The sequence below is a fragment of the Pagrus major genome, chromosome 6, assembly GCF_040436345.1.
Source record: "Pagrus major chromosome 6, Pma_NU_1.0".
NCBI lineage: Eukaryota > Metazoa > Chordata > Actinopteri > Spariformes > Sparidae > Pagrus > Pagrus major.
The window spans coordinates 21,874,938-21,896,330 of NC_133220.1; the positions used below are offsets into that span (position 1 = coordinate 21,874,938).

Below are 21,393 nucleotides of genomic sequence, written 5' to 3' on the forward strand. Positions count from 1 at the left end.
ATGTTGCAGCTGGTAATGGTGGGTCTCATTTTAACAGCTTTATATACAGCTGGGTATCTTCATATATAATAATACATCAGAATTTATTTTTATCAGGTACGTGCAGAGGGGGGAGCTAAGGGGGCACCTGCCCCTTTGTCCCTGATGCCCAAGGTGCCCTCTTGTCAAGGTGTGTTTTTGTTTTGTTTTGTTTTTTGTAGTTCTGTTAGATAGTTTTGGTAAATTGTAGGAAACAGAATAATATCCTTTGTGATCAAATGTGTTCTGTAGCTTTTTCTGTCTCTTCCCTTTAAATTAGTCTTTTAATAGTAGAAAGCATTATATATATTATATTTTAGAAATATAAGCCATAAATGTTCAAGAATCTACAAGCATGCAAAATGCAATGCTAAATCTAAAAAATTCTGATACAAAGCTGCTTAAGATAGATCATTGTGTTATCAGTGTTTCACTTTGCAAGTTACACAGTTGTAAAGGGAGAGGAGTGAAACAAAGAAAAATGACGCGGGAGCCAACAAATGTTTTACATTTTGTTTGAAAAATTACTTTTAAAAAAAATCAGTTATCAAACTAGTTGTCAATTAATTTTCTTTTGATCGACTGATCAATTAATCATTTCATCTCCAGGTCCATGTGCCCCTTTAACTTTGAGCACCTGCCCCTGTGAAGGTCTCCGCACGGCCCTGATTTGTATTATATTAGTTACAGTGTCAGTAACTAAAGCTGTCATACAGGCTTAATATAGTGGAGTCAACCCTGAAATGAACGTATGTGAAGTAGAACATCGAAATTTTACTTAAATACAAAACTCTTGCAAAGCTGTTTACCCCAACACCAACACACTGACAGTAACTGCACTTATTACCACTTGATAATTATCATTAATGCTTATTACAGTGAAAACACAGCAGCTGCTTCTGTGATGGTGTTCAGTGTGACGTCACGTGTCCCGCAGAGCTCCAGTACTTTCAGTTTCATGTGTCAGTGTGAAGCAGCGGGCTGTTGAAGCCTGACGTCAGCTGGAGGTAAGACTTATATACCTTCATATTTTACGTGCTGTATGTTTTAAGACTTAATGTTTGTGGCATAACTTTGTGTTGAAATGAAATGAAATACAAAGCGAAGTCAAAGCCAGTAAAAGTTTGCATTAGCATGTCGTAACCGGAAGTGGAGTCGAGCGACAGTGTTTGTTTTTAACGTGTCGGCATATGAAATATTTATGAGTTTATAAACACACCAAATACACAGCTGTTAGATGTTTGAACTGACAGTCTGACTACAACAAACGCTGCTGTCATTTATGTCGCAGATAATTGCTTTGTATTAAACAATGACGTGGCAGAGGGATTTCTTTTCTATTTCCAACACTTTTAGACATTAAAACGCGTGAGTATAAAATCGAGGTTTGGGTCAAACAAGTCTGTATGTCTCTTTTTACAGTGTACGTGAACGTGAAAGTATGAAATTAAAAGCTTAAGTCAAGTTCAAAACAAAGACTTTGCTTGTTCCAATTACTCTCAGCCAGTTGCTTTCTGTTGTGTTGAAGCTGTCCTCTGAGGTCAGTTTGTTTTATTATCAGGCTGCATAACAACTCCATTAGCAGCACAGTATAAAACTCTAATGTAATTAAAGAAATGTTAGTTTATTAAAAAAAAAAAAAAAAAAAGCCATCATAATCATATATCCTGAATTACATCTTTTTTCTGTTTTGAAACCAACCAGCAAGGACAACAGCCTAATGCCATGGGAAACTACATTGGTGCAACACAGGACGACTCCACAAATCCCCAACCTTCTGCTGGACAGTTTCCACAGGTGCCTCAAGACACATCAAATAACACTGAAGTTGTGAGTATCTCTGTTGTCCAAGTCTGCAAACTACAGCTGACATTTAAACATTATGAAAAACAGGTGTTAAAGGTCCAGTGTGTAGGACTTAGTGGCATCTAGCAGTAAGGTAGCAGATTGCAGCCAACTGAACACCCCTCGTCTCTAACTTCCCTACAGTAGGGGCGTGAAAGGCCTTCTATAGAGCCAGTGTTTGGTTTGTCCGTACTGGGCTACTGTAGAAAAATGGTGGACTGAGGAAGAGGATCTGCTCCCTCTGTAAATATAAAAGGCTCATTCTAAGGTGGGGTTGCAACGGTATGAGATCTTTATGGTACGGTAACCATCTCAGAATACAGTTTCACAGAATCAGGATATACATCATTATAATGTCATTATCAGTAACAATGACCCTTAAAACAATGAAAATAGAAGGGATTTTTACTCATAATTATCTAATACCTTAGATAAATGGACACGGTAGGATAACCACCAAGTTTCATACCACAGTTTACCTTGAAACCAGTATATCACTGCAGACCTATTCTAAGGTAACAAAAACACAATTATTGTAATTTCCAGGTGATTAAACTGTAATGAAAAAATTATTTAGTGTTTTATATTAATGTTCTGCCCCCTAATCCCCCTTGAACCAGTCTTATGCAAGTCCAGTGTTTGATTTTAAAACTAGTGCAGAGTGTGGAAGTAACAAGGACAGATCATGCTTGTCCCAAATAATGTCCGCCATTTGCTCTCTCTTGTACTGAGGCTGTCCTCTTAGGTCATAGTTTTTTCTGTTCTCATACTACATAGCAACTCCGTTATCAACACTGTTTCAAACTTTTAATGTAATTAAAGACGTGGAAAAAAATGCCACCTACACTGTCATGCACATATATACTGAATGAGGTCTTCCTGTTTTGAAAAAGGACCAGACGGGACAACATCAAGATGCCAGCGTAAAGTCCTTTGATGCAACACAGAACAACTCAACACATCCCGACACTTCTGCTGGACAAGTTGCACAGGTGACTCAAGACATATCACTGAACATTGGCAGGGGAATGGCAGTTTCAAGTAGCTTAATTCACAGTGACTGTCATGATTTTGAAGTATTAATAGCTGTTCTTTTTATATCAACTACTAATGTCCAGAAGCCCACAGACAATGCTTCAGTGAACCTTCCTTCTTCATCTGTGTCAGAGAACAACAATGTATGTTTTTTAGTAAATGAATACATTGTTTTTTTTATCCAGGACCAAGAGCTACCAGTGGAAAAAAGTAGTTCCAGCAGTTCAGCAGCAGCGTCTACAACAGAAGAGAAGACATGTTCTTGTCTTCTCCCAGTCGTCCACTTCTGGTACGTGAACCACATCTTCAAGGAGGACATTAAACGCATCGAGAGAGAGCATGGAGTTAAAATGAGTGCAGAAGTGAATGTGACCTTTGTAGGAGACCAAAAAGACGAAGGCCTGAAAGAAGCTCTCTCTGAGTTCACTGACCTAGTTCAGAAGCGTATAGGTGAATTTGAAGGCTCAGTTACTCCTCTCAAGTCCCTAGATGCAGGAGACTTCAAGAACGCACTGAAAATCATCCAGAGGCCTGAGAACAAGCTTCTGGTTACTCTTTCCTCTGAAGATTTGACCATATATGGGCCAAAACCAATTCCAAATGTCATCAGTAAGTCCTTAAATGCGACACAGACATCCTCAGCAAATACCTACAACTCTGCTGCAGAGTCTCAAGACACATCCCTGAACATTGGCATGAGCATCAAAGACCATCTTGTTAATAATGGACTGACCATGCAGGAGAGCCACTGGAAACTGATGACTACTTCTTTCAGTAATGACGTAGAGAGGATCAAAGATAAGTTCCGTGTGGACTTTAAGGATTCAGACGTCCGTCATGGCAAAGTCAGTGTCAAAGCTCATTATAAAAGATCTGGAGGAAACGCTTCAATGGAGAGCCATGCTGTCAGAGCTCTTCTTCATCTGTGCCAGAAGATCGCCACATCACCCAAGAACGTCACCCAACACCAAGGTGCCACAGGGTTCAGTGACTCTACGAAGAATTCAAGCAGTGTTTATCCATCAGAGGGGGCCTCCAGTGGACCTGTGGCCAACAGCCAGTCAGGATACAGCACTCGCAAAACTGAAGATTCTGCAAGAGAGGAAGCAACAGCAAGAGACAATGAAGATGAAGACCAATGTGCTATATGCCAAGATACATTAAAGAACAAGAAACAGCTCAAGTGTAAACATGAGTTTTGTGAGGAATGCCTGGAAGAGTCAAAGAAACACATGGGACCTATCTGTCCTGTATGCAAAGATGTCTTTGGTGTGATAGAGGGAACCCAGCCAGAAGGAACAATGTCAGTGTATAAAAGAAGCTCATCCCTTCCTGGATTCAAAGACTGTGGCACTATAGTCATCGACTATTATTTTCCAAGTGGAAAACAAACGGTAAATATCTAAATTTAAATATTTGAAGACTTTTGTAATTTGTAAGTTATTTTCTGACATTTTTGTCAATTATGTCTTCAACTTACTCTCCTTTTGTAGGAAAGGCATCCAAATCCTGGACAACATTATCAAGGTACAAGCAGAACAGCATACCTGCCAGACAACAAAGAGGGCAAAGAAGTCCTGCGCCTGTTAGAGAAAGCATTTGACCAGAAGCTCATTTTCACTGTTGGGACGTCCACAACAACTGGGAGGGACAACCAGGTGACCTGGAACGACATTCACCACAAGACCTCGATGACTGGAGGACCACAGAGGTACAGTAGAGAATCTAAGTTTTTTTAAAAACAGATCTTCTTTGTTGATGCCAAATCTTCTTCAATTAAGCCTTATACATTGTCTGTTTCCACAGTTTTGGGTATCCTGACCCTGACTACCTGAGAAGAGTCAGAGATGAGCTGAAGGCTAAAGGCATCGAGTGAAGACTTTGATACAAAGATGCTGAAGAGAGTAGTTTTAACACAAAATCAAGATGATCATTTAAAACAAACAATCACTGGAAGGCACAGATTATTGAATTGTATACTGTCTCTCGTGGTTATCAGTAAGAGTTGTTTCGAGGTGCACCAAATTTGACAGTTTAGCAACATATATTAGCTTCACCTATTAAGCATAACTCTTTTTGATAAAGGATTTTCTCAATTTTTCTTTGATTGATAAGATTTCAGTTTATAACAGTATAAGAATTAAAATTGCATTTATAAATGTATCTTAAACTGTCTACAGTATATAAGATCTGATTTACTGCTTGCCTAATAATGGATTCAACCGACCCACACTGACTCGTCACAGTATTCTTCAATATCAGCAAGTCCTCTGTGTCATATATTCTTATATTCTTCGTATGTTTGTTACTTTGAAAAGATTTGTTTTCCAAGATAATGTCTTAATGTGTGTTGACTCTGAGTCCATGAATTGTGTATAACAAAAGTTATGTTTCATTTTTCATTAAAGACAACAAGCTCAAAACAATTGTCAGATATCACCTGCGCTAACTTTCCTTATGGGCAAACCCTCCGACCATCATGCAAACTACAGTACAATGTGGTACAACAATTAATAAGCAATCACATAAGAGATACAGCGCTGGTCGGCACTCTGGCTGCACACATTTGAATCTGTTTTATGACCGGCTTACATTGGAGTTATTTTATATTTCACAGCACTTTGCTTCATTTGTGTTTGAAATTGCTTTCAAATATATTTTTATTAGACATGTATTTGTTACACTGGACAAATAAATTACAGATAAATCATGGTATGTATGATATATATGTATTTGCAAAGTTTGTGACACACATGATACTGTTTGTTGAAAGATGGTAAAAAATAGATTTTGCACACCTTTTAGCTTTCGTGGATTTGTTCTGCTTATTTTTATTATCAGTTCTGTGCTTTTGCTTATTTTTTATCACTTTCTGTTTAACTGTTCAGTTGAGTGCATTATTCTGTTGCGATATACAGAGGATGATATTAATAATTATATAGGTATGCTCAGATATATATGAAAAGATCAAGCCACGAATAAATCACATTTAAAATGAATGAAAATTGCAAATGATACAGTCAAAATGTCAAATGTAGTAGAGGAGTGCTGACAAATATGTCCACAAAGATCATGATATTTCTTTCTTTCTATCAAAAAACCTAAAACATGTCAGAGGTTTTCTTGATATTTGCAGGGTCAGCAGTGGTGGAAGCAGTGCCAGCCCTGACCAATCTGGTGCCCTAGGCAAGATTTTAGTTGGCGCCCCCTTGCATCACAGTCAATTCCACAATCAATTTTCATACACTCACACAGAAACTGCATGTATGCAAGATTTTATTTCTTTTAAGCCAAAAATATCACACCAAATAAAAACTGAAGAAAGAAACAAGTGATAAATGAAAAATACAATATAAATAAGGTATTGCACAAACATATTAAAGAATATTCTATTTACATACAAAATAAAAACAGTGAACACAAAAACAAGTGACATAAAATGAATTAAAAATACAATATGAATAAGGTATTGCACAAACATATTAAAGAATATTGTCACTCTACTGTGCTGTGGCAGAGGGGACAGGAGCACCTGATGCTGTGTCACTGGGGGTGGTGGTGAATATTTTATGCATCTGAAGAGAGAAGAGAAGTATATGTGACCACTGCATGTTACATTTTAATAAAAAAACAGATGCTTGGTGTGTGCTATACATAAGACTTATATAGACTAATAATGAAAATACGATGAGATTCACTCAACTTTATCGTCATTGCAATGCAATTCAGTCTAACCAGAGTGCAAAAAGCAGTAAAGTGCAGTGAAATTAAGATATATATATATATACATATATGTATATATATATACATATATATATATATATATATATATGTATATATATATATATATATATATATATATATATATATATATATATATATACATATATATATACTTTCCAAATGTCCCTGATGAATTTAAGGTGGAATAACATTAACTTACATCGACTCAGCTATTTACTGATTATTAAACAATGATACTATCGTCCGAAGTAAGCTAGTAAGTTAACACTCTGCTCCAACAACGGTAACTACGATCATTAAACTATTAATTTAATTCATTTCATCACATTGACGTTACTGTACCTCTTTCTTTTTCACGTGTTTCTTCCTCTTCTTTCCTTCTTTTCCTCCCCTGGGTACCGGATGGTTTCAATATTTTGGACATTGTGGTTCCGCTACAGTATCAATAAATCTCTGTCTCTTGGTCTTGGGGTCACAGTTCGGTCAGATTCAGGCAACTGGCCTCTCGACCCCGCCCCCTACAATTGAATTGAATTATTGATGCATTAATGTGAAAACATGACTTTAATGTTGCAGCTGGTAATGGTGGGTCTCATTTTAACAGCTTTATATACAACTTAGTATCTTCATATATAATGATACATCAGAATTTATTTTTATCAGGTACGTGCAGAGGGGGGAGCTAAGGGGGCACCTGCCCCTTTGTCCCTGATGTCCAAAGTGCCCTCTTGTCAAGGTGTGTTTTTGTTTTGTTTTGTTTTTTGTAGTTCTGTTAGATAGTTTTGGTAAATTGTAGGAAACAATAACATCCTTTGTGATCAAATGTGTTCTGTAGCTTTTTCTGTCTCTTCCCTTTTTAATTAGTCTTTTAATAGTCGAAAGCATTATATATATTATATTTTAGAAATATAGGCCATAAATGTTCAAGAATCTACAAGCATGCAAAATGCAATGCTAAATCTAGAAATTCTGATACAAAGCTGCTTAAGATAGATCATTGTGTTGTCAGTGTTTCACTTTGCAACTTACACAGTTGTAAAGAGAGAGGAGTGAAACAAAGAGAAATGATGCTGGAGCCAACAAATGTTTTACATTATTGTTTGAAAAATTACTTAAACAAAAAAACAAAAAAAAAATCAGTTATCAAACTAGCTGTCAATTAATTTTCTTTTGATCGACTGATCAATTAATCATTTCATCTCCAGGTCCATGTGCCCCCTTTAACTTTGAGCACCTGCCCCTCTGAAGGTCTCCGCACGGCCCTGATTTGTATTATATTAGTAACAGTGTCAGTAACTAAAGCTGTCATACAGGCTTAATATAGTGGAGTCAACCCTGAAATGAACGTATGTAAAGTAGAACATCGAAATTTTACTTAAATACAAAACTCTTGCAAAGCTGTTTATCCCAACACCAACACACTGACAGTAACTGCACTTATTACCACTTGATAATTATTATTAATACTTATTACAGTGAAAACACAGCAGCTGACGTCACGTGTCCCGCAGAGCTCCAGTACTTTCAGTTTCATGCGTCAGTGTGAAGCAGCGGGCTGTTGAAGCCTGACGTCAGCTGGAGGTAAGACTTATATACCTTCATATTTTACGTGCTGTATGTTTTAAGACTTAATGTTTGTGGCACAACTTTGTGTTGAAATGAAATGAAATACAAAGCGAAGTCAAAGCCAGTAAAAGTTTGCATTAGCATGTCGTAACCGGAAGCGGAGTCGAGCGACAGTGTTTGTTTTTAACTTGTCGACATATGAAATATTTTTGAGTTTATAAATACACCAAAATAAACAGCTGTTAGATGTTTGAACTGACAGTCTGCTGCTGTCATTTATGTCGCAGATATTTGCTTTGTATTAAAGGAAGGAGACGCTCAAAATGTCGGACCATGACGCAGATGAGGACTTGGAGGTGAGTAGAGGAGTTTAATCAAGTCAGGAAACTAGAGTTGAACATTAGAACAGTATGAAGACAGCTGTAAAGAGAGCTGTTTATTGATATTAATATGTGAATATTCACAGTGACCATGTACAAAAAGTACAAAAAGTAGCCTACTGTGTAAAACTGTTTTTTGTTTTGAAGGAATAACTGTTGCTATTGTCCTGTTTACGTGTCCTTTCTTCCATTATATAGCTTTATGCTGCCCCTCCAACATCTCATAAAAAGTATGCTGAGGTAGGTATTTGTGTATGTGTGTGTGTGTGTGTGTGTGTGTGTGTGTGTGTGTTTGTGTGTGTCTGCCTCCATGTTCACTAATAGATTTCTCTTCATTCAGTCTGGTGCTTGTTCAGTGTTTGATTATAAAACTAGTGCAGAAACAGTGGCAACTGAATTTTTTTTCATCATTTGCAAGACGAGCAGTTTTCAGAAACTAAGAGATATAACATAGAAAATTTGTTCCAACAGGCCTGTAAGTTTTTCTGTAGAGTGTATCATCACCATCAACCATGTTCATTCAGGGAAAATTGACTGAGTATTGTATTATGTATTGACTATACATAACAAAATTATACTGCACAATCTGCATATATTTATAAAAAGTATGACATTGATTTTTTTTTGTTTTTTATGTTTTGTGTCATTCACTTTGTATCTTCTATTTTTACAAAGCTATAATGGTCTAGATTTAGATTAAAACAAGACTATTTTAGCGCTATCTTGCTTAGTAATACAGTGACATGAACTGTAACATTTTTTTCCGTCTTTGTCCTTTGTCCTTTTTTCACAGGACAAAGACGAAATTCAAGTCTTTCTCTCAGTCCAGTGGTCAGAGGATGTTCAACCACAGAGGTGTAAAATAGAACTGCAGAAAATTCTTCTGACTTGGGCCAACAAATTACATGGAGACTACACAGTTTTAAATGTCTCAGAAGATGGGAGAGCTGTGATTAAGATTGAACCCGCCGCAGGTGCAGTATTACTGTTTGAATTTTTAATGTAAAAAAAACATCTTGTATTAATATTGGTTTTGCACTTCAGTTTGTTGTTCTTTTCTTTCTTTTGGAGGCAAATTCATTTTGTGTTTGTCTTCTTTTGAAGCTGTGAGCGGGCTTCAGAAACTTAGTGGACAAACACTGAAGGGCAAAGATGGGAAAATAGTGATGATAACATCTATTAGTCTGACACCGCCAGAGCCGGAGACACAAATACCAGACGATGCTTCAATGGACTTTCCTCTTTCGTTCTCATCAGAGCCACAACATGTATGTGCTGTGTAGTAAAAAAGTGCAAATTACATTTAATTTTGTACATTAAATTTGACTTCATTAATTCACTGTATTTCTCCCTAGGTGGATGAACAAAGTTGTGACATGAATACATTTACCTGTAATATCCCAATGCGTGATTACTGGTATGTGAACCAGGCCTACAAGGGGGAAATTGAACGTATAGAGAAGGAGGGTGGAGGTAAAATCATGGCAGAAATGAAACTGACATTTGATCCACACCAGAATGATGGAAATCCAAACTTTGCTCTCTCTGAGTTCATTAACCTTGCCCAGAAGTGCTCAGCTGAATCCAGGGGCTTCACTTTTCCTCTCAAGAAAGTGAATCCAGAAGGGTTGAAGGACACAATGAAAATCATCCAGAGACCTGAGAACAAGCTTTGGATTGCTCTGTCCTCTGAAAACATGACCGTATGTGGGCCAAGACAAAGTCAAGATGCCATCAGAAAGTCCTTAAATGCAGCACAGAAAACATTAACAATTACCAACACCCCTGCTGGAAGATTTACACAGACATCTCAGAAAACATCACTGAACACGGCATTTGTGAGTAGTTCCATCGTCAAAATCTGTGAACAACAGCTGAACAGTATGAAAGAAAACTGATGTGTTATTAATATTAGTATGATAATATTCACAGTGAGTATTATTTGCTGCAGTTGTCTTTTTCATTTTGATATCCTGTGTCAACACATATAGGGTTCTGAGCAGCCTTCAACATCTCATGATAAGTGTGCAGAGGTAAGTATTTGTGAGCTTTTGTGTGTCTGCTTACGAGGGGTGGGTTAAAAAATGTATCCACATAAGAATCGTGATTCAAACCTTCAACGATTCAGAATCTATTCACAGTTGTCAAAAACAGATCTAGGAGGTAGGCAGTAGAGGTGTGAATCTTTGGCAATCTCACAATTAGATTTTGGTTCTTGGTTGTGTGATTCGATTCAGAAACGACTTTCAATCCAAAACGATTGGTTGATTATTGATTTTCGATTGAATGAATAGAAAATGGGGCACTATTTTCTTTCTTTTGTTCCAGTTAATTGTGTGTTAACCATTAGTTGGGGTCCTTAACCTTCTGAAATACAATATGACACACAAATGGAAATTAAGATGAACAATCTGCAGGCTTTTTATTTTAAAAAGTTAACAGCAATAATTAATGACATTAGTTTGGTAGCATTCATGCATGTATGTGGATAACAAAATAAGGGGATGTGCTCTGCTGTCTTAATAACATTATAACACTTGTAGACTATATGTCACAGAGTCTTTTGTGCTATCTTGCTTCATAATACAGTGACATTAACTGTAATATGTGCTCTGATGATTTTATCACAGAACGAAGATGAAGTTCAAGTCCTTCTCTCTGTCAAGTGGTCAGAGGATGTTCAACCACAGAAATGTAAAATAGAGCTGCAGAAACTTCTTCAGACTTGGGACAATAATCATGACCAAGCGAGGAACAAAGCTCGAGAATACACAGTTTTGAATGTCTTAGAAGATGGGAGAGCTGTGATAAGGATTAAACCCCCTCCAGGTGCAGTATGACTAAATTTTTAAGCAAAAATGTAATCGCATTACCAACATTATGTTGACTCTAATACAATTCTTATTGATATTTAAGCTGCATCCTGTATTAATCTGGGTTTCATTTGTTGTTCTTTTGTCTATATTTGTTTTGGAGGCAAACTAATTTAGTCTTTGTCTTCTTTTAAAGCTGTGAGTGAGCTCCAGAAACTGAGTGGGCAGACACTGAAGGGGAAAGATGGGAAAACAGTGAGGATAACATCTATTAGTCTGACTCTGCCAGAGCTGGGGATACAAACACCAGACAACGCTTCAATGAACCGTCCTCCTCCATCTGTGTCAGAGCCACAATATGTATGTGATGTCAAGTAAATCAGTAAGAATGAATTACACTGAATATTGATGCTTTTTAGTAAATGAAATACATTGGGTTTTTTTTTATCCAGGACCAAGTGCCACCAGTGGAACAAAGCAGTTCCCGCAGTTCAGCAGCAGCGTCTACAACAGAAGAGAAGACATGTTCTTGTCTTCTCCCAGTCGTCTACTTCTGGTACGTGAACCACATCTTCAAGAAGGACATTAAACGCATCGAGAGAGAGCATGGAGTTAAAATGAGTGCAGAAGTGAATGTGACCTTTGTAGGAGGCCAAAAAGACGAAGGCCTGAAAGAAGCTCTCTCTGAGTTCATTGAACTCGTTCAGAAGGGTGTAGGTGAATTTGATGGCTCAGTTACTCCTCTCAAGTCCCTAGATACAGAAGAGTTCAAGGATGCACTGAAAATCATCCAGAGGCCTGAGCATAAGCTTCTGGTTGCTCTTTCCTCTGAAGACATGACCATATATGGGCCAGAACCAATTCCAAATGCCATCAGTAAGTCCTTAAATGCAGCACAGACATCCTCAGCAAATACCTACAACTCTGCTGCAGAGTCTCAAGACACATCCCTGAACATTGGCATGAGCATCAAAGACCATCTTGTTAATAATGGACTGACCATGCAGGAGAGCCACTGGAAACTGATGACTACTTCCTTCAGTAATGACGTAGAGAGGATCAAAGATAAGTTCCGTGTGGACTTTAAGGATTCAGACGTCCGTCATGGCAAAGTCAGTGTCAAAGCTCATTATAAAAGATCTGGAGGAAACGCTTCAATGGAGAGCCATGCTGTCAGAGCTCTTCTTCATCTGTGCCAGAAGATCGCCACATCACCCAAGAACGTCACCCAACACCATGGTGCCACAGGGTTCAGTGACTCTACGAAGAATTCAAGCAGTGTTTATCCATCAGAGGGGGCCTCCAGTGGACCTGTGGCCAACAGCCAGTCAGGATACAGCACTCGCAAAACTGAAGATTCTGCAAGAGAGGAAGCAACAGCAAGAGACAATGAAGATGAAGACCAATGTGCTATATGCCAAGATACATTAAAGAACAAGAAACAGCTCAAGTGTAAACATGAGTTTTGTGAGGAATGCCTGGAAGAGTCAAAGAAACACATGGGACCTATCTGTCCTGTATGCAAAGATGTCTTTGGTGTGATAGAGGGAACCCAGCCAGAAGGAACAATGTCAGTGTATAAAAGAAGCTCATCCCTTCCTGGATTCAAAGACTGTGGCACTATAGTCATCGACTATTATTTTCCAAGTGGAAAACAAACGGTAAATATCTAAATTTAAATATTTGAAGACTTTTGTAATTTGTAAGTTATTTTCTGACATATTTGTCAATTATGTCTTCAACTTACTCTCCTTTTGTAGGAAAGGCATCCAAATCCTGGACAACATTATCAAGGTACAAGCAGAACAGCATACCTGCCAGACAACAAAGAGGGCAAAGAAGTCCTGCGCCTGTTAGAGAAAGCATTTGACCAGAAGCTCATTTTCACTGTTGGGACGTCCACAACAACTGGGAGGGACAACCAGGTGACCTGGAACGACATTCACCACAAGACCTCGATGACTGGAGGACCACAGAGGTACAGTAGAGAATCTAAGTTTTTTTAAAAACAGATCTTCTTTGTTGATGCCAAATCTTCTTCAATTAAGCCTTATACATTGTCTGTTTCCACAGTTTTGGGTATCCTGACCCGGACTACCTGAGAAGAGTCAGAGATGAGCTGAAGGCTAAAGGCATCGAGTGAAGACTTTGATACAAAGATGCTGAAGAGAGTAGTTTTAACACAAAATCAAGATGATCATTTAAAACAAACAATCACTGGAAGGCACAGATTATTGAATTGTATACTGTCTCTCGTGGTTATCAGTAAGAGTTGTTTCGAGGTGCACCAAATTTGACAGTTTAGCAACATATATTAGCTTCACCTATTAAGCATAACTCTTTTTGATAAAGGATTTTCTCAATTTTTCTTTGATTGATAAGATTTCAGTTTATAACAGTATAAGAATTAAAATTGCATTTATAATGTATCTTAAACTGTCTACAGTATATAAGATCTGATTTACTGCTTGCCTAATAATGGATTCAACCGACCCACACTGACTCGTCACAGTATTCTTCAATATCAGCAAGTCCTCTGTGTCATATATTCTTATATTCTTCGTATGTTTGTTACTTTGAAAAGATTTGTTTTCCAAGATAATGTCTTAATGTGTGTTGACTCTGAGTCCATGAATTGTGTATAACAAAAGTTATGTTTCATTTTTCATTAAAGATAACAAGCTCAAAACAATTGTCAGATATCACCTGCGCTAACTTTCCTTATGGGCAAACCCTCCGACCATCATGCAAACTACAGTACAATGTGGTACAACAATTAATAAGCAATCACATAAGAGATACAGCGCTGGTCGGCACTCTGGCTGCACACATTTGAATCTGTTTTATGACCGGCTTACATTGGAGTTATTTTATATTTCACAGCACTTTGCTTCATTTGTGTTTGAAATTGCTTTCAAATATATTTTTATTAGACATGTATTTGTTACACTGGACAAATAAATTACAGATAAATCATGGTATGTATGATATATATGTATTTGCAAAGTTTGTGACACACATGATACTGTTTGTTGAAAGATGGTAAAAAATAGATTTTGCACACCTTTTAGCTTTCGTGGATTTGTTCTGCTTATTTTTATTATCAGTTCTGTGCTTTTGCTTATTTTTTATCACTTTCTGTTTAACTGTTCAGTTGAGTGCATTATTCTGTTGCGATATACAGAGGATGATATTAATAATTATATAGGTATGCTCAGATATATATGAAAAGATCAAGCCACGAATAAATCACATTTAAAATGAATGAAAATTGCAAATGATACAGTCAAAATGTCAAATGTAGTAGAGGAGTGCTGACAAATATGTCCACAAAGATCATGATATTTCTTTCTTTCTATCAAAAAACCTAAAACATGTCAGAGGTTTTCTTGATATTTGCAGGGTCAGCAGTGGTGGAAGCAGTGCCAGCCCTGACCAATCTGGTGCCCTAGGCAAGATTTTAGTTGGCGCCCCCTTGCATCACAGTCAATTCCACAATCAATTTTCATACACTCACACAGAAACTGCATGTATGCAAGATTTTATTTCTTTTAAGCCAAAAATATCACACCAAATAAAAACTGAAGAAAGAAACAAGTGATAAATGAAAAATACAATATAAATAAGGTATTGCACAAACATATTAAAGAATATTCTATTTACATACAAAATAAAAACAGTGAACATGAAAACAAGTGACATAAAATGAATTAAAAATACAATATAAATAAGGTATTGCACAAACATATTAAAGAATATTGTCACTCTGCTGTGCTGAGGCAGAGGGGACAGGAGCACCTGATGCTGTGTCACTGGGGGTGATGGTGAATATTTTATGCATCTGAAGAGAGAAGAGAAGTATATGTGACCACTGGATGTTACATTTTAATAAAAAAAACAGATGCTTGGTGTGTGCTATAAGACTATTATAGACTAATAATGAAAATACGATGAGATTCACTCAACTTTATTGTCATTGCAATGCAATTCAGTCTAACCAGAGTGCAAAAAGCAGTAAAGTGCAGTGAAATAAATATATATATATATATATACATATATATATATATATATATATATATATATATATATATATATATATATATATATATATATATATATATATATATATATGTATATGTATATAAATAGAGAGAGAGAGAGAGAGAGAGCCTATGAGCCTATGAATGACATGAGAAAGCTAAGGTATGGAGTATTAACAGTAATACACTTCAACTGCACTTTAACACTGATGTAAACTTTAACAAACATAAACTGTGACACAATAAATCAAAGGCTTAAAACTGCCCTATTATGCCCTCTATTACTTATAAAGTGGATGGAAAACTAATAGCATTTTAACTGACATACAAGCATGAAAACACAGCCAACAGGTTAAAATAACACTTGAACAGGCCTAATGTTAACTTTCCAAATGTCCCTGATGAATTTAAGGTGGAGTAACATTAACTTACGACTCAGCTATTTACTGATTATTAAACAATGCTGCTATTGTCCGAAGTGAGCTAGCAAGTTAACACTCTGCTCCAACAACGGTAACTACGATCATTAAACTATTTCATTCACTTCATCACATTGACGTTACTGTACCTCTTTCTTTTTCACGTGTTTCTTCGTCTAGAAATATAGGCCATAAATGTTCAAGAATCTACAAGCATGCAAAATGCAATGCTAAATCTAGAAATTCTGATACAAAGCTGCTTAAGATAGATCATTGTGTTATCAGTGTTTCACTTTGCAAGTTACACAGTTGTAAAGAGAGAGGAGTGAAACAAAGAGAAATGAGCTGGAGCCAACAAATGTTTTACATTATTGTTTGAAAAATGACTTAAACAAAAAAAAAAAAAAAAAAAAAAAAATCAGCTATCAAACTAGTTGTCAATTAATTTTCTTTTGATCGACTGGTCAATTAATCATTTCATCTCCAGGTCCATGTGCCCCCTTTATCTTTGAGCACCTGCCCCTCTGAAGGTCTCTGCACGGCCCTGATTTGTATTATATTAGTTACAGTGTCAGTAACTAAAGCTGTCATACAGGCTTAATATAGTGGAGTCAACCCTGAAATGGACGTCTGTAAAGTAGAACATCGAAATTTTACTTAAATACAAAACTCTTGCAAAGCTGTTTATCCCAACACCAACACACTGACAGTAACTGCACTTATTACCACTTGATAATTATCATTAATGCTTATTACAGTGAAAACACAGCAGCTGCTTCTGTGATGGTGTTCAGTGTGACGTCACGTGTCCCGCAGAGCTCCAGTACTTTCAGTTTCATGTGTCAGTGTGAAGCAGCGGGCTGTTGAAGCCTGACGTCAGCTGGAGGTAAGACTTATATACCTTCATATTTTACGTGCTGTATGTTTTAAGATTTAATGTTTGTGGCATAACTTTGTGTTGAAATGAAATGAAATACAAAGCGAAGTCAAAGCCAGTGAAAGTTTGCATTAGCATGTCGTAACCGGAAGTGGAGTCGAGCGACAGTGTTTGTTTTTAACGTGTCGACATATGAAATATTTATGAGTTTATAAATACACCAAAATAAACAGCTGTTAGATGTTTGAACTGACAGTCTGCTGCTGTCATTTATGATATAAATGACAGCTATTTGCTTTGTATTAAAGGAAGGAGACGCTCAAAATGTCGGGCCATGACGCAGATGAGGACTTGGAGGTGAGTAGACGAGTTTAATCAAGTCAGGAAACTAGAGTTGAACATTAGAACAGTATGAAGACAGCTGTAAAGAGAGCTGTTATTGATATTAATATGTGAATATTTACAGTGACCATGTACAAAAAGTAGCCTACTGTGTAAAACTGTTTTTTTGTTTTGAAGGATTAACTGTTGCTATTGTCCTGTTTACGTGTCCTTTCTTCCATTATATAGCTTTATGCTGCCCCTCCAACATCTCATGAAAAGTATGCTGAGGTAGTGTGTGTGTGTGTGTGTGTGTGTGTGTGTGTGTGTGTGTGTGTGTGTGTGTGTGTCTGTGTCTGTGTCTGTCTGCCTCCATGTTCACTAATAGATTTCCCTTCATTCAGTCTGGTGCTCGTTCAGTGTTTGATCATTAAACTGAAGTTGTGAACTGAACTGAACAGTGTGAAACAGTGGCAACTGAATTTTTTTTAATCATTTGCAAGACATGAGCAGGCTATATTCTATTTCCACAATTCTATAGTGATTAATAAAATGTTCTTTTGCAACCAGACTTTTAAGATAAATGGCATGGAGTATGTTGTGCTATCTTGTTTAGTAATACAGTGACATTAACTGTAACATGTGCTCTGGCTCTGTTGATTTTATCACAGAACAAAGATGAAGTTCGAGCCATTCTCTTCGTCCAGTGGTCAGATGATGATGATAAACTGCAGAAAAAAAGATCTACGCTGCAGAAAGTTCTTCAGACTTTGGCCAACAAATTTAATGGAAACTGCGATGTTTTAAATGTCTCAGAAGATGGAAGAACTGAGATTAGGATTAAACCCGCTGCAGGTGCAGTATGACTGTTTGAATCTTTAATTTAAAATGAAATCGCACATCTGTTACCACACTCTGTATTAATATTGGCAAAATATTTTGTGCTTTAGTTTGATGTTCTTTGAAGGGTATTCTTTTGGAAGCAAATTCATTTTGCGTTTTTCTTTTCAAGCTGTGAGCGAGCTTCAGAAAATGAGCGGACGAACACTGAAGGGGAAAGATGGGAAAACAGTGACAATAATGTCTGTTCGTCTGACACCGCCAGAGCTGGAGAGACAAACACCAGACAATGCTTCAGAGAAAATTACTTCTTCATCTATGTCAGAGCCACAAAATGTAAGTGCTGTGTAGTAAAGTGTAAATTAATCATATTAAATTTGACTTAATCAATTTATTGTATTTCTCTCTAGGTGGATGAACAACTGGGGGCACAAAGTAGTGACATGACCTCATTCACTTTTGATGTCCCAATGCTTCATTACTGGTATGTGAACCAGGCCTACAAGGAGGAAATTAAACATATAGAGAAGGAGGGTGGAGGTAAAATCATGGCAGAAATGAAGCTGACATTTGAGCCACACCAGAATGATGGAAATCCAAACTTTGCTTTCTCCGAGTTCACCAACCTCATCCAGAAGTGCTCAGCTGAATCCAGGGGCTTCACTTTTCCTCTCAAGAAAGTGAATCCAGAAGGGTTGAAGGACACAATGAAAATCATCCAGAGACCTGAGAACAAGCTTTGGATTGCTCTGTCCTCTGAAGACATGACTGTATGTGGGCCAAGACAAAGTCAAGATGCCATCAGAAAGTCCTTAGATGCAGCACAGAAAACATTAACAATTACCAACACCCCTGCTGGAAGATTTACACAGACGTCTCAGAAAACATCACTGAACACGGCATTTGTGAGTAGTTCCATCATCAAAATCTGTGAACAACAGCTGAACAGTATGAAAGAAAACTGATGTGTTATTAATATTATGTGTTATATGTTAATATTCACAGTGAGTATTATTTGCTGCAGTTGTCTTTTTCATTTTGATATCCTGTCTCAACACATATAGGGTTCTGAGCAGCCTTCAACATCTCATGATAAGTGTGCAGAGGTAGGTATGTGTGAGCTTTTGTGTGTCTGCTTACGAGGGGTAGGTAAAAAAATGTATCCACATGAGAATTGTGATTCAAACCTTCAACGATTCAGAATCTATTCACAGTTGTCAAAAACAGATCTGGGGGGTAGGAAGTAGAGGTGTGAATCTTGGCAATCTCACAATTAGATTTTGGTTCTTGGTTGTCTGATTCGATTCAGAAACGATTTTCAATCCAAAACGATTGGTTGATTATTGATTTTCGATTGAATGAATAGAAAAGGGGGCGCTATTTTCAATCTTTTGTTCCAGTTAATTGTGTGTTAACCATTAGTTGGGGTCCTTAACCTTCTGAAATACAATATGACACACAACTGGAAATTAAGATGAACAATCTGCAGGCTTTTTTATTTTAAAAAGTTAACAGCAATAATTAATGACATTAATTTGGTAGCATTCATGCATGTATGTGGATAACAAAATAAGGGGATATGCTCTGCTGTCTTAATAACATTATAACACTTTTAGACTATATGTCACAGAGTCTTTTGTGCTATCTTGCTTCATAATACAGTGACATTAACTGTAATATGTGCTCTGATGATTTTATCACAGACCGAAGATGAAGTTCAAGTCCTTCTCTCTGTCAAGTGGTCAGAGGATGTCCAACCACAGAAATGTAAAATAGAGCTGCAGAAACTTCTTCAGACTTGGGACAATAATCATGACAAAGCAAGGGACAAAGCTTGTGAATACACAGTTTTGAATGTCTTAGAAGATGGGAGAGCTGTGATAAGGATTAAACCCCCTCCAGGTGCAGTATGACTGAATTTTTAAGCAAAAATGTAATCGCATTACCAACATTATGTTGACTCTAATACAATTCTTATTGATATTTAAGCTGCATCCTCTATTAATCTGGGTTTCATTTGTTGTTCTTTTTGTCTTTATTTGTTTTGGAGGCAAATTAATTTAGTCTTTGTCTTCTTTCAAAGCTGTGAGTGAGCTCCAGAAACTGAGTGGGCAGACACTGAAGGGGAAAGATGGGAAAACAGTGAGGATAACATCTATTAGTCTGACTCTGCCAGAGCTGGGGATACAAACACCAGACAACGCTTCAATGAACCGTCCTCCTCCATCTGTGTCAGAGCCACAGCACGTATGTCATGAAGTAAATCAGTAAGAATGAATTACACTGAATATTGATGCTTTTTAGTAAATGAAATACATTGTTTTTTTTTTAATCCAGGACCAAGTGCCACCAGTGGAACAAAGCAGTTCCCGCAGTTCAGCAGCAGCATCTACAACAGAAGAGAAGACATGTTCTTGTTTTCTCCCAGTCGTCCACTTCTGGTACGTGAACCACATCTTCAAGAAGGACATTAAACGCATCGAGAGAGAGCATGGAGTTAAAATGCATGCGGAAGTGAATGTGACCTTTGTAGGAGGCCAAAAAGACGAAGGCCTGAAAGAAGCTCTCTCTGAGTTCATTGAACTCGTTCAGAAGCGTATAGGTGAATTTGATGGCTCAGTTACTCCTCTCAAGTCCCTAGATACTGAAGAGTTCAAGGACGCACTGAAAATCATCCAGAGGCCTGAGAACAAGCTTCTGGTTGCTCTTTCCTCTGAAGAAATTACCATATATGGGCCAAAACCAATTCCAAATGCCATCAGTAAGTCCTTAAATGCAGTACAGACATCCTCAGCAAATACCTACAACTCTGCTGCAAAATCTCAAGACACATCCCTGAACAAGTTTGGTGTGGACTTTAAGGATTCAAGCATCCGTCATGGCAAAGTCAATGTCACATCATCCAAGAACGTCACCCAACACCAAGGCTCCACGAAGAATTCAAGTAGTGTTTATGCGTCACAGAGGGCCTCCAGTGGACCTGTGATCAACAGCCAATCAGGATACAGCACTCGCAACACTGAAGCCAAGGACGTAGGTCTGGTTTGATATTGGTGGGGACAGAGGACATCACAGATATTGAAATGCAAAGTGTTTGTTAAGGGCACCCTGCTGGGAGGTTTCTACAACAAACGCTGCTGTCATTTATGTCACAGATATTTGCTGTGTCTGAAAGGAAGGAGACGGACAAAATGTCAGACGAAGACCCAGAAGTGCCCATGGAGGTGAGTAACTGTTATCAGCAAACTAAAGTTGAACATTAGAACAATATGAAAGACAGCTGTAAAGGGAAATTGTTATTATTATTATTATGTGAATATGTGACCATGTATAAAATATTAGGTAGGTAATGTGTGTGTGTGTGTGTGTGTGTGTGTGTATGTGTGTGTGTGTGTGTGTGTGTGTGTTGTGTGTGTATCTGCTTACGTGCTTAATGATTTAATTTTAAAACAATTTTTTGTAGAGTATGTTAAAGTAAAAGTATGAAAGTGAAGG

General features: G+C 37.3%; 3 protein-coding genes across 4 annotated transcripts in view; all 3 read left to right on the forward strand.

Annotated features, from left to right (window-relative positions):
* Positions 1 to 21,393, forward strand: part of LOC140997889 (uncharacterized) — a 41,280-nt gene that overhangs the window by 14,846 nt on the left and 5,041 nt on the right. The window contains exons 13-20 of the mRNA XM_073467938.1: positions 17,730 to 17,913; positions 18,071 to 18,234; positions 18,309 to 18,803; positions 18,963 to 19,004; positions 19,602 to 19,800; positions 19,982 to 20,145; positions 20,236 to 20,931; positions 21,054 to 21,122. Of these exons, the coding sequence (XP_073324039.1) occupies positions 17,730 to 17,913; positions 18,071 to 18,234; positions 18,309 to 18,803; positions 18,963 to 19,004; positions 19,602 to 19,800; positions 19,982 to 20,145; positions 20,236 to 20,931; positions 21,054 to 21,122 (2,013 nt within the window). The remainder of the gene's footprint in view (positions 1 to 17,729; positions 17,914 to 18,070; positions 18,235 to 18,308; positions 18,804 to 18,962; positions 19,005 to 19,601; positions 19,801 to 19,981; positions 20,146 to 20,235; positions 20,932 to 21,053; positions 21,123 to 21,393) is intronic.
* LOC140997891 (uncharacterized) lies at positions 934 to 5,751 on the forward strand. Of its 2 annotated transcripts, none has more exons than XM_073467941.1 (6): positions 934 to 1,025; positions 1,723 to 1,848; positions 2,757 to 2,855; positions 3,084 to 4,292; positions 4,392 to 4,609; positions 4,705 to 5,751. In XM_073467941.1, the coding sequence occupies exons 2-6, from the start codon at positions 1,744 to 1,746 to the stop codon at positions 4,772 to 4,774; spliced, it is 1,701 nt and encodes a 566-aa protein (XP_073324042.1). In that variant the 5' UTR covers positions 934 to 1,025; positions 1,723 to 1,743; the 3' UTR covers positions 4,775 to 5,751. The 2 variants fall into 2 exon arrangements, with proteins under 2 accessions (XP_073324042.1, XP_073324043.1); XM_073467942.1 differs by lacking the exon at positions 934 to 1,025 and adding an exon at positions 1,315 to 1,386.
* Positions 8,494 to 14,552, forward strand: LOC140997890 (uncharacterized). Its single transcript, XM_073467939.1, has 11 exons — positions 8,494 to 8,564; positions 8,787 to 8,828; positions 9,382 to 9,562; positions 9,693 to 9,856; positions 9,944 to 10,426; positions 10,580 to 10,621; positions 11,219 to 11,417; positions 11,598 to 11,761; positions 11,854 to 13,062; positions 13,162 to 13,379; positions 13,475 to 14,552. Exons 1-11 carry the CDS (start codon positions 8,532 to 8,534, stop codon positions 13,542 to 13,544), a joined length of 2,805 nt encoding a protein of 934 aa, XP_073324040.1. The 5' UTR covers positions 8,494 to 8,531; the 3' UTR covers positions 13,545 to 14,552.